The 14,954-nt window shown below is 57.9% G+C and overlaps 1 protein-coding gene across 3 annotated transcripts in view; it reads left to right on the top strand.

Moving 5' to 3' along the window:
• Nucleotides 1-14,954, top strand: part of TIE1 (tyrosine kinase with immunoglobulin like and EGF like domains 1) — a 30,172-nt gene that overhangs the window by 3,532 nt on the left and 11,686 nt on the right. The window contains exons 4-13 of one of the 3 annotated variants that reach the window (XM_051999969.1): nucleotides 5,350-5,505; nucleotides 5,609-5,740; nucleotides 5,906-6,046; nucleotides 6,494-6,622; nucleotides 6,880-7,025; nucleotides 7,273-7,417; nucleotides 13,662-13,820; nucleotides 14,006-14,143; nucleotides 14,259-14,555; nucleotides 14,657-14,941. In XM_051999969.1, the coding sequence (XP_051855929.1) occupies nucleotides 5,350-5,505; nucleotides 5,609-5,740; nucleotides 5,906-6,046; nucleotides 6,494-6,622; nucleotides 6,880-7,025; nucleotides 7,273-7,417; nucleotides 13,662-13,820; nucleotides 14,006-14,143; nucleotides 14,259-14,555; nucleotides 14,657-14,941 (1,728 nt within the window). Of the gene's footprint in view, nucleotides 1-5,349; nucleotides 5,506-5,608; nucleotides 5,741-5,905; nucleotides 6,047-6,493; nucleotides 6,623-6,879; nucleotides 7,026-7,272; nucleotides 7,418-13,661; nucleotides 13,821-14,005; nucleotides 14,144-14,258; nucleotides 14,565-14,656; nucleotides 14,942-14,954 lie in introns of all 3 variants that reach the window. The other 2 variants (XM_051999967.1, XM_051999968.1) reach the window with 2 other exon arrangements.

The following is a 14,954-nucleotide window of genomic DNA, read 5'->3' as shown; positions in this document are numbered from 1 at the left end:
GCACCCCGGGCACGCACACGCCACATACACACGCTCCACGCGTGCACTGCCCAGCACATACATGGCACGTGTGCACGCCCGGCCACGCCTCCTACATGCACACGCGCCAAACATGTGCCCACTGCTGGTCACCGAGCTGCCCCCGTCACAGAGCGCGCCTGGCACAGGCACACAGGCACACACACTCGCGGGCACGCGCCCTGAGGGCCGCTAGGTGGCGCCATGGTTCGCAGAGCTCCAGGCCTGGATTCAGGGCATCTTCCCAAGTTCGAATCTGGCTCCGACTCGCTGGGAGCCCCAGGACCAGCCCCGCACCTGTTTGCCTTAATCTCCTCGCCTGTAAAAGAAGCTGGAGAGACAAATGGCGAGCCGGCCAGTGTCGTTGCCAGGGAAACCCAATGGGTCCTGGAAGTTGGACACAGCCGAAATAACTGAGCAACAACACGCACACGGGCACACACGTTCACAGCTCTTACACACATGTACACACTCGCACACCCCTCATTCTGTTCTCGCTTCTCCGCCTGAGTCAAAGCCCACGTGCAGCCCTTTCTCCCGCCTTTTCTCCCGCCTTTTCTCCCACCTTTTCTCCCATGTGCGGCCCTTTCCCCCTCGTGCAGCCCTTTCCCCCACGTGCGGCCCTTTCCCCCTCATGCAGCCCTTTCCCCCTCGTGCAGCCCTTTCCCCCACGTGCGGCCCTTTCCCCCTCGTGCAGCCTTTCCCCCACGTGCGGCCCTTTCTCCCACCTTTTCTCCCGCCTTTTCTCCCACCTTTTCTCCTATGTGCGGCCCTTTCCCCCTCGTGCGGCCCTTTCCCCCTCGTGCGGCCCTTTCCCCCACGTGCGGCCCTTTCTCCCACCTTTTCTCCCATGTGCGGCCCTTTCCCCCTCGTGCAGCCCTTTCCCCCACGTGCGGCCCTTTCTCCCACCTTTTCTCCCATGTGCGCCCTTTCCCCCTCGTGCAGCCCTTTCCCCCACGTGCGGCCCTTTCCCCCTCGTGCAGCCCTTTCCCCCACGTGCGGCCCTTTCCCCCTCGTGCGGCCCTTTCCCCCACGTGCGGCCCTTTCTCCCACCTTTTCTCCCATGTGCGGCCCTTTCCCCCTCGTGCAGCCCTTTCCCCCACGTGCAGCCTTTTCTCCCACCTTTTCTCCCATGTGCGGCCCTTTCCCCCTCGTGCAGCTCTTTCCCCCACGTGCGGCCCTTTCTCCCACCTTTTCTCCCATGTGCGGCCCTTCTCTCCACCCCCCCCCGCCCTCTAGCGCACCCTCGCCCCAGAATCGCAGCTCCCCAGGACCCGCCCCCCTAACGTTCAGCCCTGAATGGCCCCTCCCTCCCCAGACCCTCCGCTCCTCCCAGGGATCTGGGCAGACGCAGGCAGAGGGAGCGGGCCTCTGGGATCCAGGCTCTGTGGGCCGGGTCGCTCCTTCCTAGTCTCATGCTATGCAGACTGGACAAGGGAGCACTATTCGAGTCTCTTCAAGCACACTAAGTAGCCCAGGACAACCCCCCTCCCCCCAGGGCTCCCACTCACTCCCCCAACAGTGCTGCCTTCCGGCTCCACCTGCCCGGCTTGTCCACAAGGAGGCCCTGGGCCGGCCTCGCTGAGACCCAGATGTACGGTGCCCACGCCATCTCCTGCCCATCCTCCCCCCCCCCCCGCCCTCTAGCGCACCCTCGCCCCAGAATCGCAGCTCCCCAGGACCCGCCCCCCTAACGTTCAGCCCTGAATGGCCCCTCCCTCCCCAGACCCTCCGCTCCTCCCAGGGATCTGGGCAGACGCAGGCAGAGGGAGCGGGCCTCTGGGATCCAGGCTCTGTGGGCCGGGTCGCTCCTTCCCAGTCTCATGCTCTGCAGACTGGACAAGGGAGCACTATTCGAGTCCCTTCGAGCACACTAAGTAGCCCAGGACAACCCCCCTCCCCCCAGGGCTCCCACTCACTCCCCCAACAGTGCTGCCTTCCGGGCTCCACCTGCCCGGCTTGTCCACAAGGAGGCCCTGGGCCGGCCTCGCTGAGACCCAGATGTACGGTGCCCACGCCATCTCCTGCCCATCCTCCCCCCCCCCGGAAGCAGGTCACTCCTCAGTAACTTAGGGACCAGCTTCTCTCGAACATCAGCATCAAAGGGTGGTAGAAAGGGGTCCTGTGGCCTGGGGCACATTTCTAGGCACAGGAGGAGGGAGCTGGAGCGGTAGAAAATCAGCGGGCCGAGAGCCGGGCCGAGGTCCTGGGGGCCCCAGAAGGGGGAGGTGGAGGTAATCTGCAGATTCGGCGGGCCAGGCTGCCCGCTGACGGAACGGGAACCACCGGCAGAGACAACAGCAGCTTAGGGCAATAGTCCAGAGGTGAGGTGATAAGGGCCTGGACCCGAATGGCGGCTTTGGTGGAGAAGGGGCCTGGGCCAGAAACGGAACAAGGACAGAAACACAGGAAATACAGAAAAACGGGGGCCGACACCTGATTGGCTATGGAGACGCTCCCTAGTTTGGGGCCTGGGAACGCTGGCCGTCCACAGTAACAGGGAGCTTAGGGAGAAGGAAGAGCTCGAGGAAGGGGACGGTCACTCCTGTTCGGGCCCAGTTTGAGATGTCTGCAGAGTATCCGGCTCAGGATGTCCAAGGGGCAGTTGGAGACACAGGAGAGGATACTGGGAGTTTAAGCTGGACAAATGAAGCTGGAGTCATCTGCAAAGAGAGACTGATGAGACTGACAAGTGAAGCAAAGTGGGAGGCAGCAGGAGGGCCTGGGGAAGAGAAGGCAGGAGCGGGAGGGGGAGGAGAACAATCCGGAAAGGTTACGGGGATGGCTGAGAATTACAGACCTGCACAGAGGGGAGTCAGCAAAGCTCAGCGGCCCAGGAGGAGGGAGAGGGAGAGCAGAAGGGGCCCCAGGGCTTTTTTTAATGCTGAGGCAGTTGGGGTTAAGTGACTTGCCCAGGGTCACACAGCTAACAAGGGTTAAGTGTCTGAGGTCAGATTTGAACTCAGGTCCTCCTGACTTCAGGGCTGCTGCTCTACCCACTGCGCCACCTAGCGGCCCCTCCGTGGCTTTTTTTTTTTTTTTATCACTCTCTCCTACATATTAGCCTTTCCTTCCTTCCTGCTAATAACAATTTACATTGAATATTACCCACATTCTCTCATTTCATCCTCACAGCATTCTTGGAAGATAGGGGGTATTATCTCTTTCTCTTTTCTTACAAAGAAGGAAACTGAGGCAAACAGGGAAAGGTGACCTGCCAGAGTCCCAGGTGTCCGAGGGCAGATTGGAACTCGGGAAGCCGAGCCCCCCTGATGCCAGGCCCGGTACTCCGCGCACTCTGGCGCCCCCTGCTCCCCCTTGTTAGCTGAGTGCGGATGCCCCCCGACGTACGCCCCTCCCTCCGAGCCGGCCGCTCCTCCCTGGTCCTGGAGGTGGGAGCTTCCTCTGGGGCCCGAAGCTGGGCACTGCCCTCTCAGCTTCCCCTGCTGGCCGTGGCGAGCAGCCCCCGCTCAGGGCCCTTCCTCCCGGCCCCCGCGCCTCGGAGGTCTTGGGCCCCGTCGCTCAGCTCTGGGGGGCTCGGTGAGGGGGAGCAAGAAAGCAGAAGGGAAGACCCGTGTGTTACTAAAGAAGGCGGCAGCACAGGCGGCAGGAGCCCCCGAGGCCGGGGCTGGAAAAGGAAGCGGGGAAGCGGCCAGAGGACGGTTTCCTTTTTCCGGGAGCAGCGGCCATCTGGGAGAGGGCCCCTCTGGCCCGTGGCGGCTTCCCAGTGACCCAAGAGGCCAGGGCTGAAGGAGGCAGGAGCGGGGCAAAGCGGCCCCAAACGCTGGGGGAGGGGGCGGTCTGCCGGAGGCGCTGCCAGAGGGACGCACAGCCGCCAGCCAGGGAAGCAGGCCCAAGTGGGCCACCCTCCTCCTGTGGGCCCAGGCTGGTTCTCAGCTACTGTGCGGCCTGCGGAGACTGTCCCGGCATCGTCCGCCACTTTTTCCTGCCATCTTGGGGAGGAGGGAGGGAGGGAAAAATTGGAGATCAAAATCTCCTAAAAGTGAATGTTGAGGGGCCGCTGGGTGGCGCAGTGGGTAGAGCCCCAGCCCTGAAGTCAGGAGGACCTGAGTGCAAATCTGGCCTCAGACACTTAACATTTCCTTCCTAGGCAAGTCACTTAATTGCCTCAGGGAGGAAAAAGTAAAGTTGAAAACTAAGAGAGAGAAACTGTGAGAAAGAGAGAGGGGGAGACAGGAGAGAGGGAAAGAGACAGAGAGAGACACACAGAGAAATAGAGAAGTGGGGGGAGAGAGGGACACAAAGACAAAGAAATAGGGACAGAGACAGAGACGGAGAGAGAAGGGGGAAGAAAGAGAGACAGAGACAGAGACAGAGAAAGCATCTCCTGACTTGGCTGTAGAACAGCTGAGCCTCAGAGAACCAGAGAGGGCCAGTTCCCTTCCGCTGGCCCAGCCTCATGAGTGCTTCCGGTGTGTTGAGCCCTGGTTGGGACAGTTCAGACGGGCGCAGTCACGGCCTTTCCCATCTACCTCCAGGGTGCCCCTTCCCAGCTCACATTCATCTGGATGGGGCCGCCCCTTCCCCCATGTCCACACGACCCAGCCCCCCTTGATCCCCTCAGTTCCATAGGTCTGCGTTCTGCTGGATAATCCTGGGGCCTACAATTCCGAAGGTCCCTCCATGCTTGCGCTCCTGCTGTGGGATGCTGGGAGCAGCTCCCCCCCCCTCGCCTCCCACTGCTGATGGGAAGCTCCCTCTTATTCTTGCTCCCTGAGGCAGAGCCTCTGGCCCAGGCTGCCTTCTACCCTCTGCTCTTGGGGGGAGGGCCTGCCCCCCACCATCTACACACCCTGAATATCTCCCCACCAAACACCTTTGCTCCTCCCCACCAACCCTGACAGCCAGTCTTAAGAGGGGGACTTCCCTCCCTCCAGAGGCAGCCCTAGCCTCAGTGTCCCCCCCTTTCCCTTCCCTCCATGGCTCCAGGCTTTGCTCTCTGCCAGACTAACTCCTCCTGGGGGAGGCTGCCCAAGGATATCAGAATAAACTTTTTCTTCCTCCCTTGGCCGGTGGGTTAGACCAACCTGTCCCGAAGGCCTAGAGTGCCAAGGCCCCGCATGAGCCCCCCTGCCCCAGGGTTCCCCAGGCCAGGCAGCTCCTTCCATGGGCAGGGCTCCCGTGTGTCTAGAGATGGTCCGGGGGCCCCTCCGGCGTCCTCCAGCTCGGGAACCCCCCCAGTCCTTTCAGAAGCCCCCCAGAGTCCCCCTGCTCCTCGGGCTGAGGAAACTGGCCAGAGCGAAGGACTCAGACGTGGGCCCGACCCCAGCCCCATCACCGCGGCCGTCCTCCTCTTCCCCCCCGCCCCAGGCTCCTACTTCCACACCCTGGACTGGCGCGAGGCCCGCGATGGGCGATTCAGGATCTCGCTCCCCAACCTGAAGGCCTCGGACGGCGGCATCTACAGCGCCACCTACCTGCAGGGCAACCCCCTGGCCAGCGCCTTCTTCAGGGTCATTGTGCGAGGTCAGAGCTGCAGGAAGGGGGCAGCGGGGGGAGGGCTGGGGGGGGCAGCGGTGGGCCAGGCCTGGGGGGCGAGGCAGGGCCTGCTGTGACTTCTCTCCCTCAGGCTGCAGTGCGGGGCGATGGGGGCCGGGCTGCACCAAGGACTGCCCCAGCTGCCTGCATGGAGGCGTCTGCCACGACCAAAATGGCGAGTGTGTGTGCCCCCCCGGCTTCACGGGCACCCGCTGTGAGCAGGGTAAGGGCCCCGCAGGGAGCAGGGTGACAGGGATCCTGGGGCTGCACTCGGGCTCCTGTCACGGGAGCCCGGGCCGGAGCAGGAGATCCCGGGAGGTTCTGGGAGCGCTTCCGGGGCGCAGGATCTGGGGGGCGGCGGGCCCACCCGTGCTCTTGCCTCTCCCAGCCTGCAGGGAGGGCCGATTCGGGCAAGGCTGCCAGCAGCAGTGTCCGGGCACGTCCGGCTGCCGCGGACTCACCTTCTGCCTCCCGGACCCCTACGGCTGCTCCTGCGGGGCTGGCTGGGGCGGCGACCAGTGCCAAGAAGGTAGGTGCCCCCTGGCGATGCCCATGCTGCCGACCGATGGCCTTTCCCTGCCCCTCACCCACCCCGTCCTCACAGGCCACCGGGGGCCACAGCTAGAAGAGCGGGACTAAGGCAGAGAAGCCTCTCTGTGCCACAAAGTGACATGCAGATAAAAAGGCTGGAGAGGATGTATTAGCAGGGAGGAAGGGACTCACCTCAGAGGGCAGGCTCCCTTAGCCAGAGGAAGAGCAAGAAATCCTCCAGCACAGGTGGGCCGTGTGCCCTCCGCTGGGACCCCCTCTCCCTCCCTCTGCCCCCCCAGCTGGGACCCCCTCTCCCTCCCTCTGCCCCCCCAGCTGGGACCCCCTCTCCCTCCCTCCATGCCCCCAGCTGGGACCCCCTCTCCCTCCCTCCATGCCCCCAGCTGGTCTCTCTGTTCCCCACCCCGCGCCCTCTCTGTCCCCTTAGCCTGTGCCCCTGGCCGGTTTGGGGCCTCCTGTTACCTGCAGTGTCGATGCCAGAACGGAGGTACCTGTGACCGCTTTAGTGGCTGTGTCTGTCCCTCAGGATGGCACGGGGATCACTGCGAAAAATCAGGTTTGGGGCAGTTATGTTGCAGGAGCGGGGGGCTGGGGGGGAGGACGGAGGGACGGGGGCAGGGAGGGCAGAGCGGGGAAGGGCCCTTGGGGGGTGTGGCTGCCAGGCTGGTTCCAGGCATGACTTCGGGGCAGGGACCTGACCCGGCTCAGGACGGGCATTTGCCACCTCCCGGCACATTTGCCCGTCCACGTGTCCTTGAGCGGCCACATCCACGAGCGTGTGCGCACATACCCAAGTACCTCCACTGCCCCCAGACCGAAACCCAGAAATCGTGAACATGGCCTCAGAGCTGGACTTCAACGTGGGAGCCATGCCCGTGGTCAGCTGTGCAGCCACGGGGAATCCGCCCCCGGTACGGGGCAGCATGGAGCTACGAAGGCCCGATGGCACCGTCTTCATGGTCAGCACCCCCAGTGACCTCTAACCTTACCCACTTGACCCCGTCCACTGACCTTCTGAACCACCGGCGAGGGGGAACCGGGAGGTTCCGGGGGCAGGGGACCCAGCTTCACTTGGGACGTCCACTGCCCACGGGAGCTTGGGTCAGTCATTTCTTTTTCCCGGGCCTCAGTTCCTCATCCATAAAAGGGGGAGTCAGGGCCAGTCCCTGCTTACGCAGTAACCAAACTCCCACCGACCGCCCACAGCCGTCCAAGGCCATCATGGAGGTGGACAAGACTACATCCGAGTTCCAGGTGCCGCCCGTGAGCCTCACAGACAGGGGCCTGTGGGAGTGTCGAGTGTCTACATCCGGGGGTCAGGACAGCAGGCACTTCAAGGTCAACATCAAAGGTGAAGAGATCCGGGAGTGTCTGGGGGTGAGAAGGGAGAATGAGATGGAGAAGAGGGGTGGAGGATGGAGCCGGGAGCGGACGGGAGAAGGTCACGGCCACTGTGTGGGCTCTTCCTCCCACGGCAAAGCAGCTTCCCTGCATCCCCAAGCTCTCCCCCATCGTTCCTGGAGAGGGGGCTCCGCTGTCCTTGAGACAAAGCAGAGCAAGGGTCTTCCCTCCCCACCCCCACCCCCCAGACCGCCCTTAGCAGAAGTGAAGAGAGTTCTTACATCCGCTGGAGTAAGTGTTCTCTAGTCAGAGCCCAGCTCCTCCAGCCCCATTGTCCTCTGGCCAATAACCGGCTTATCAACATCTCTTTAAATGGTGGTATCCAGGGGAGCTGGTGGCGCAGTGGAGAGAGCCCCAGCCCTGAAGTCAGGAGGACCCGAGTTCAAATCTGGTCCCAGTCACTTAACTCTTCCTGGCTGTGTGACCCTGGGCGAGTCACTTAACCCCAATTGCCTCAGCAGACTAATAATTATTATTATTATTACTCTTTAAACCCAGCCTTTCAGCTATGAATCTGTATTACAGTACTATACTGTACCGGTTGTATCATAGTCTTGTCGTCATGAGATCTAGAGCTGGAAGGAGCTTTGTTGGGCGACCCTGGCAAAGATACTGCCGTGGTCTGCCATTTCCTTCTCCAGAGCATTTTGCAAATGAGGAAACTGAGGCAAACAGGGTTAAGTGACTTGCCCAAGGTCACACAGTTAGTAACTGAGGCTGGACTTGCACTCAGGTTTCCTGATTCTAGGCCAGACACTGTATGCACTATGGCACACCTAACTGCCCAGCCCTCCGGTCCAGCCCCTCCTTTTCTCTCTTTTCCCCTTCTCGCCATCTTTTCCACAAGGACGGTATATTTAGTCCATCCCTCCTGATCTGCCACTTTAGTGACTGTGACCAAAAAAAGCAAATGGGGTGATTTGAGTACAACCGGCCCTTGCTGAAGCCAGGCTGGCTTTTTGGGACCGCGCCTCCTTTTCTAGATACATATTAACCTCTTTAACGAGCCATTCTAAAATGTCTCCCAGAATCAGAGCAGTACAATTCAGCCCCCCTTTCCTGAAAATCCGGACCTTTGCCCTTCCCCAGTGCTGTGGTCCCTCTCGTGTTCTCAGATGTCCCGGAGAGGGGCTCTTCAACCCCACCCAACCCTCCGGCCACTTCCAGACCCACGGGTGTCGTTCCTCTGGGCCGGGGAGCCTTACATCATCAAGCCGGCCAGGCGCTCTCTCCTCCTCCTCCTCTTCCTCCTCCTCCTCCTCCTCCTCCTCCTCATCATCATCCTTTCTTATCTTTTTAATCACTTTTGCTCAGCTCTTGCAATCTAAAACTCCTTTTGCTTTGCAGAGAAAAGAGAAAGGAGATTAGAGTTGAGCAATCCTTCTTTTCCCTTTTGTCAGCGATTATCCCATCCGCCTCCTGCTTATATCCTCTCCTTCTGGGTTATTTTCTCCATAAAACAAACCCCGTAATGAGTCTGTGACCTCCTCAGTTCCAGAATGAGTCACTGTCCCAATGTCCTTTCCTCCGTTCCACAGGATTCTTGGTTCTGTCACAGAATCTGCTTGTCAGAACTCCAGCATCCTTCAGCGCAGCTCTGTCCTGCCCCGCAGGTTCCCAATGTTTCCCAGATTCCTCCTCCATTTCCTTTTTCAGTCCAGATAATCAGGGGGCATGTTTCTCCCCCCAGTGACCTTTATCCAAATGTTCTTAACCATCTTCCCCCTCTACTCTATCTTAGCTTGTAATTAATTCCCTGCAGCCTTTGCCCTATCCTGTGTCTTTTGAATACGGCACACCCGCCGTCCAGCCAAGGATTTCATCCAAACTTCAGTGATATCAATAAGGTCCATTTTGATTCCTTGCGCTGACCTATATTTTTCTCATGTTTTGAGTTTTGATCCCACTCTACAGAAAGTTGTTTTAGAAATCATTAATTACCTAGAGGGGCCACTAGGTGGCACAGCGGATAGAGTGCTGAGTCTAGAGTCGAGAAATCCTGAGTTCAAATATGACATTTACTAGTTGTGGGACTGGGCAAGTCACTTAACCCTGTTTGCCTCAGTTTCCTCATCTGTAAAATGCTCTGGAGAAGGAAATGGCACTCCAGTATCTCTGCCAAGAAAATCTACAAGGGATACAAAGAATCAGATATGACTGAAAAACAACTCGGCAACAAAATAACCCAGAAGGCAACAAAGCCAGTGGCCTTCAAGTCTCATCTCTGCTAAGATGCCTATTTCCTCCTCAATACTTTCTGTCTCTGGCTCTCTGGCTCTCCATTTCTTTCTCTCTGTCTCTCCCACTCTACTTTCTTTCCGTCCCTCTCTCTTATTCCTCTTCTCTGCCTCCTCCTCCTCTTCCTCTTCCTCTTCTTCTCCTCCTCCTTCTTTTTTCCTTCTCCTCCTCTTTTTCCTTTTCTCCTCCTCCTCTTCCTCTTCCTCTTCTCCTCCTCCTTTTCTCCTCCTCCTCTTCCTCTTTTCCTCCTCTTCCTCCTTTTCTCCTCCTCCTCTTCCTCTTGTCCTCTTCCTCCTTTTCTCCTCCTCCTCTTCCTCTTTTCCTCCTCCTCCTTCTCTCTTTCTCTTGCTGTCTTCCCCTGATTTCTCTTTCCAGTTCTTCTTCTCCCAATCCTCCTACACACTTCACTTCCTCCTACCCCTCAAGGCTTTCTCCTTAACTCTTATCTCTCCCTTAGCAATCTCATCTGCCGCAGGCCTTCCATCTTTCTCTCTCTGATAGAGACTCCCAGGTCCTGCCCTCCTCCCTTTGAAGGATCACTCTCAAATTTCTCCCAGAGTTTTCCCATATCTAGCAGAGGGAAGGAGCACTTATTAAGCGCTCATTGTATATTTTCTAATAATCACCTTCTCATTTTGCTACTATCATTATGCTAAAACTTTGCATCTTCACATCTCTGGGAGCTGGGGATTGTTTTCGTAGTGGGGGAAACCGAGACAGGAAAGATATTAAGTGATTTGCCCAGGATCCCACAACCACCATATCTGGTCCCTCAGACTCATCCAACCCTAAACAACTAACCATCTGCTCCCCAAACTTCTCCTTTGCCCAGGTTCCTTCTCTCTATTTCAGGGCACACAGACTCAAAAGCAGAGTTGTTCCTGTCCTTCACATTTTCCCTCCGTCTCTTCAGTGACCAGCTATTCTGGGTTCTGGGTTCAAAGCATCTTTTAGAATCTATCATGTGCTTTTTTAATTGGGGCGGGGGGGATTGTCCCACACACCTCCTCTTTCTCCATTCAGATAGCTCAGAGGTGCAGCGGATAGAGTGCCAAGCTCTTCAGCTCCAGCCTTAGACACTAGATAAGTAAACCTGGAAAAGTCACTGAAATTTGTGCACCTCAGTTTCCTCAATTATAAAATGAGAATAGCAATAGTATCTACCTCCTAGAGTTGAAATAATGATTGTAGAGTCCTAAGCACAGTGCCAGGCACCTAGAAGGAGCTATATAAATGCTAGTTAAATAGCATCATTATTAGCTCTATGACCTTAGACAATCATTTAACTTCTTGCCCTCCATTCATCTGTAAAATGGGGATAATAATAGCACTTGCCTATTTCTGTGAGAGGCAAATGAGATAATGTTTGTAAAATGCATCATAGATCTTAAAGTGCTACAAAACTGCTGTTATTTCCTTCAGCTACCATCCTGTGTTCCACGGGGACAGTGGCATTTGCCGCCTCATTGTTCTTCCCCTCCAAGCTTTAGATGAGAGCTCTGAAGGCTTGCTTCTCAAATGTGCAGAATGGGGATGGGTGGAGAGCAATCATTTTGAAGAAAATCTGAGGGTCTCATTAGTCTGCAGTTCAACAGTCATCATCAGTGTGTTAAGGGAGCCAGAGAAGCTCTTGTGATGTGGAGCATCTGGAAGCAGAAATCCTCTGCCCTGGGCTGTCTGGAAGCCGGCATTCAGGCCTTAAGCGCCTCCTTTGTGCCATTCCTACAAGGTCACAGGGAAAGGGTCCTGCCCCAGGGAGCTCCTGTTCTCCCAAAGGGGCAATTTCCCCATAGATAAGCCAAAAGATCCTGAGATCTACAAAGACTTAACCAGGTTGGAGTTTGTGAGTTGAGCTTTGTAGGAAACTAAGGATTCTGGGAAGTGATGGTGAGGAAAGAACATGGTCCAGACTTGGATATCTCAAGTCATAGAGATGAGAGACCTGGACAGGAAATAGCTTGCAAGCAAGTTTGATAGGAATATAGATTAACAAAATTATGGCAAACTGGGTATTGGAGGGCTCTGAATGCCAAGATGTGATACTTGTATTTTATTTTATTTGGAGGCAATTGGGGTTAAGTTACTTGCCCGGGGTCTGAGGCTAGATTTGGACTCAGATCTTCATGACTTCCGAGCTGCTAGCCTATTCACCTTGCCATCCAGCTGCCCCTCTATTTTTTATTTAAGGCAGTAGGGAGCTACTAAGATTTTTGATCAGACATGTGGCCTGCTCAAGCCTGTAACTCTAGCCACAGGGAAGCATGGAGGAGGATTCAGCTTGAGGGCAATATGAGTTTCATTTTGAGCCCGATGAGTTTGAGGAGGACATCTGGGTAGAGACTGTCCCCAAGTGCTCGGCAGCAGAACGACAGGGCGAGGTAGTTGAGACCTAGGAGTCCTTGGGAGAGAGATGATTGAGCCATGGAAAAGCATGAGAAAGGATGGAGAGAGAAAAGGGGACCTAGAGCAGGGCCTGGGGAGACAGGAGGAAGCGGGCTGCTGACTGCAGAAGAGTTGGGATGATCTGACAAAGAGAGGAGGGCAAGAAGAGAGGGCCAGTGTGTGAGGGAGAGGCAGTTCAGTGTGGAGTCTTAGAGCAAGACCAGGAAGAGGCTATTGAACTTGGCAGTGACCTTGGAGTGAGCGGTTTCCTTCTGGTGGGAAGTAAGGAAGCCAGAAAGTCAAGGTGGGCAGGGAGGAAGTGGAGACATTGACTGGCAGCGCCCCATTCTGAGAGTCTGTCCATGCAAGGGTGGAGAGGTAGAGGACGATACCTTGGGGAGATGTCAGAGTCCCATCATGGGTGTTTAAGGTTTATTGGTGGGCAGCAGAAAAGGAACCAGTCGGACATGGGGGGGTGGACCATGAAGAGAGCCACCCTCTGGAGGAGAACGCAGGGCCTGGACCCAGACACTGGGGAAGGGCTGACTTTGACCCCCTATTTCTCAAAGTTTGGAGTAGGGAAGAAATGGGTCGGGACAAGGCCAATGAAGAGAGACTTGTAGAAGGGAAGAGAGGAGGAAGCTGGGCAGAGACCTGGGCTGAGTGCCAAGTAGAAAGAGGGCGGCCTCCAGGCTACTGCTCCCTACTGAGGGGACTCGAGGGAGGAGGAGGAGGCTTGGACCAGCAATGGAGAGTCCCTCTAACAACATCCAAAGGATTGCTGCTGAAATTAGAAATTGCACATTTGTAGTGAACCCAGAAGGCAGCTCCTTGGCTCCCTCCCCTGTCAGCTACAGAACTTCCACGGAGCCCCAACAGCCGGGTCAGAGGCCTGGAGCCCATGGCACGGCAAGAGCCCTTCGGGAACCTGCGGAGTGGACCCGACGCAGTGATGGGCACATGCTAATTTTTGCTCTGCGTGGTCCCAGAGACAGAACGCAGAATAATGGGTGGAAGTTCAAGAGAGAGATTGAAGTCTGATCTTAGAGGACAAAACCTTAATGATGGGAGGGGACACCTTCCCAGGATACTGAGTGCCCAGCTACCCAAGGCCTGGGTAAGGGCTGGAAGGTCATTGAAGGATTCATGCTTCAGGAAGGCCAGATAAAATAACATTGAAGGCTGATTTCCAATTATAGAATCCTGCAATCTGTGAGAACTTGAAGGTCATTCCACCCACTGGCACTGTGCTATTTGGGAATTCCACAGCTCCCTTGGATGTGGTCTCAGGAGTTTAACAGAACTGGGGGCCCAGAGCTGGAGGAGATCCGGGCATCTGGCCCACCTGGGGCCCAGGGGATGTGGGGTGTGGAAGAGAGCTTGCCCAGCACCACCCCAGAGGGAAGGACCTGAGTCCTCAGCCCTGAGCGTGGGGTCCTGAGCTTTTCCCACAGCCCGGGTACCACTCCATGCATTCGATGGGCAGTCAGCAGGGAGGCGGGCTCGGGCCTGTGCGCCTGGGCACATGATCCCTGAGGGCCTCAGATCTTCATTACGTGTCCTCTGCTTTCCAGTTCCCCCAGTGCCCCTGGCCCCTCCAAAGCTCCTGGCCCGCCTCAGTCGCCAACTCGTGGTCTCCCCGCTGGTGCCGTTCGCAGGGGACGGGCCCATCTCGTCGGTGCGCCTTCGCTACCGGCCTCAGGACAGCTCCGCGGCCTGGTCCACCATTGTGGGTGAGCGAGCGAAGGGGAGGGGAGAGAGGATGAGAAGTCTGGGGGGGGACTCTGGGGGTGGGTAAAGGCCGCTTCTCCCTCATCCACACTGTGCCCCACGGAGCTCCCTCTTCTCCCTCTTCTCCCTGTACTCCCTTCTCTGCTCGTCTGCGCTTCCTGACCCCCGCGCCTTCCCTCCCCGGCAGTGGACCCCAGCGAGAATGTGACCCTCATGAACCTGCGGCCTCAGACGGGGTACAGTGTTCTGGTGCAGTTGAGTCGCCCAGGAGAGGGGGGCGAGGGAGCCTGGGGGTCACCCTCCATCATGGCCACTGACTGCCTCGGTGAGATTCCTGCCCATTCCTGGGGGCGGGAGAGGACTTGGGCTGGCAGACCCCAACCCATCGAGGCCAGAGCCAGGAATGGTTTGTGACTTTGGCCCTTGGCCTCTGGCTGCAGAGCCTAAGTTGCGACCCCAGCTGGACGACTGGCACGTGGAGACCCCAGACTGGATCCGAGTGACCTGGTCCTTGCCTGCCGCGCCCGGTCCCCTGGTGGGAGACGGTTTCCTCTTACTCCTGCGGGACCCGGAACGGGGCCACGAGCTGCGCAAGAACGTCAGCTCTGCCCAGGCTCGCTCCACCACTCTGAGCGGCCTTGTGCCCGGCACCTTCTACCTCCTGGAAGTGCGGCTCTACCACTGCACGCGCCTGGGCCCCGCTTCCCCCCCAACGCGCGTGCTCCTGCCCCACTCTGGTACAGGAGGTGGGGGAAGGGAGGCTCGGGGGAGCTGAGGGGGGGCGGGGGGGAGGGCGGAGGGCACCAGTCCCTTATGCCCTTTCCCCCGACTCCCCCAGGCCCCCCAGCTCCAAGGCTGCTCCAGGCTGAGGCCCTGTCAGACTCGGCGATCCGGCTGACCTGGCAACGCCCAGAGGACGTTGGAGCCATTGCCAAGTACATCGTGGAGCTGCAGGCGGTCGGAGGGTCTGGGGAGCCCCTGTGGGTGGACACAGAAGGCGCCGAGGAGAGCACCATCATCCAGAGCCTCAACGCCAGCACCTCCTACCACTTCCGGGTGCGAGCCAGCGCTCAGGGCCCAGGAGCCTGGAGCGAAGTAGTAGAGGAAACGACGCTGGGTAATGGTGAGGGGACTTC

Source organism: Antechinus flavipes, chromosome 4 (genome assembly GCF_016432865.1).
Source record: "Antechinus flavipes isolate AdamAnt ecotype Samford, QLD, Australia chromosome 4, AdamAnt_v2, whole genome shotgun sequence".
Classification (NCBI taxonomy): Eukaryota; Metazoa; Chordata; class Mammalia; order Dasyuromorphia; family Dasyuridae; genus Antechinus; species Antechinus flavipes.
Note: the sequence above shows the minus strand (reverse complement) of the source record. Positions and strands in the feature narration are given on the sequence as shown.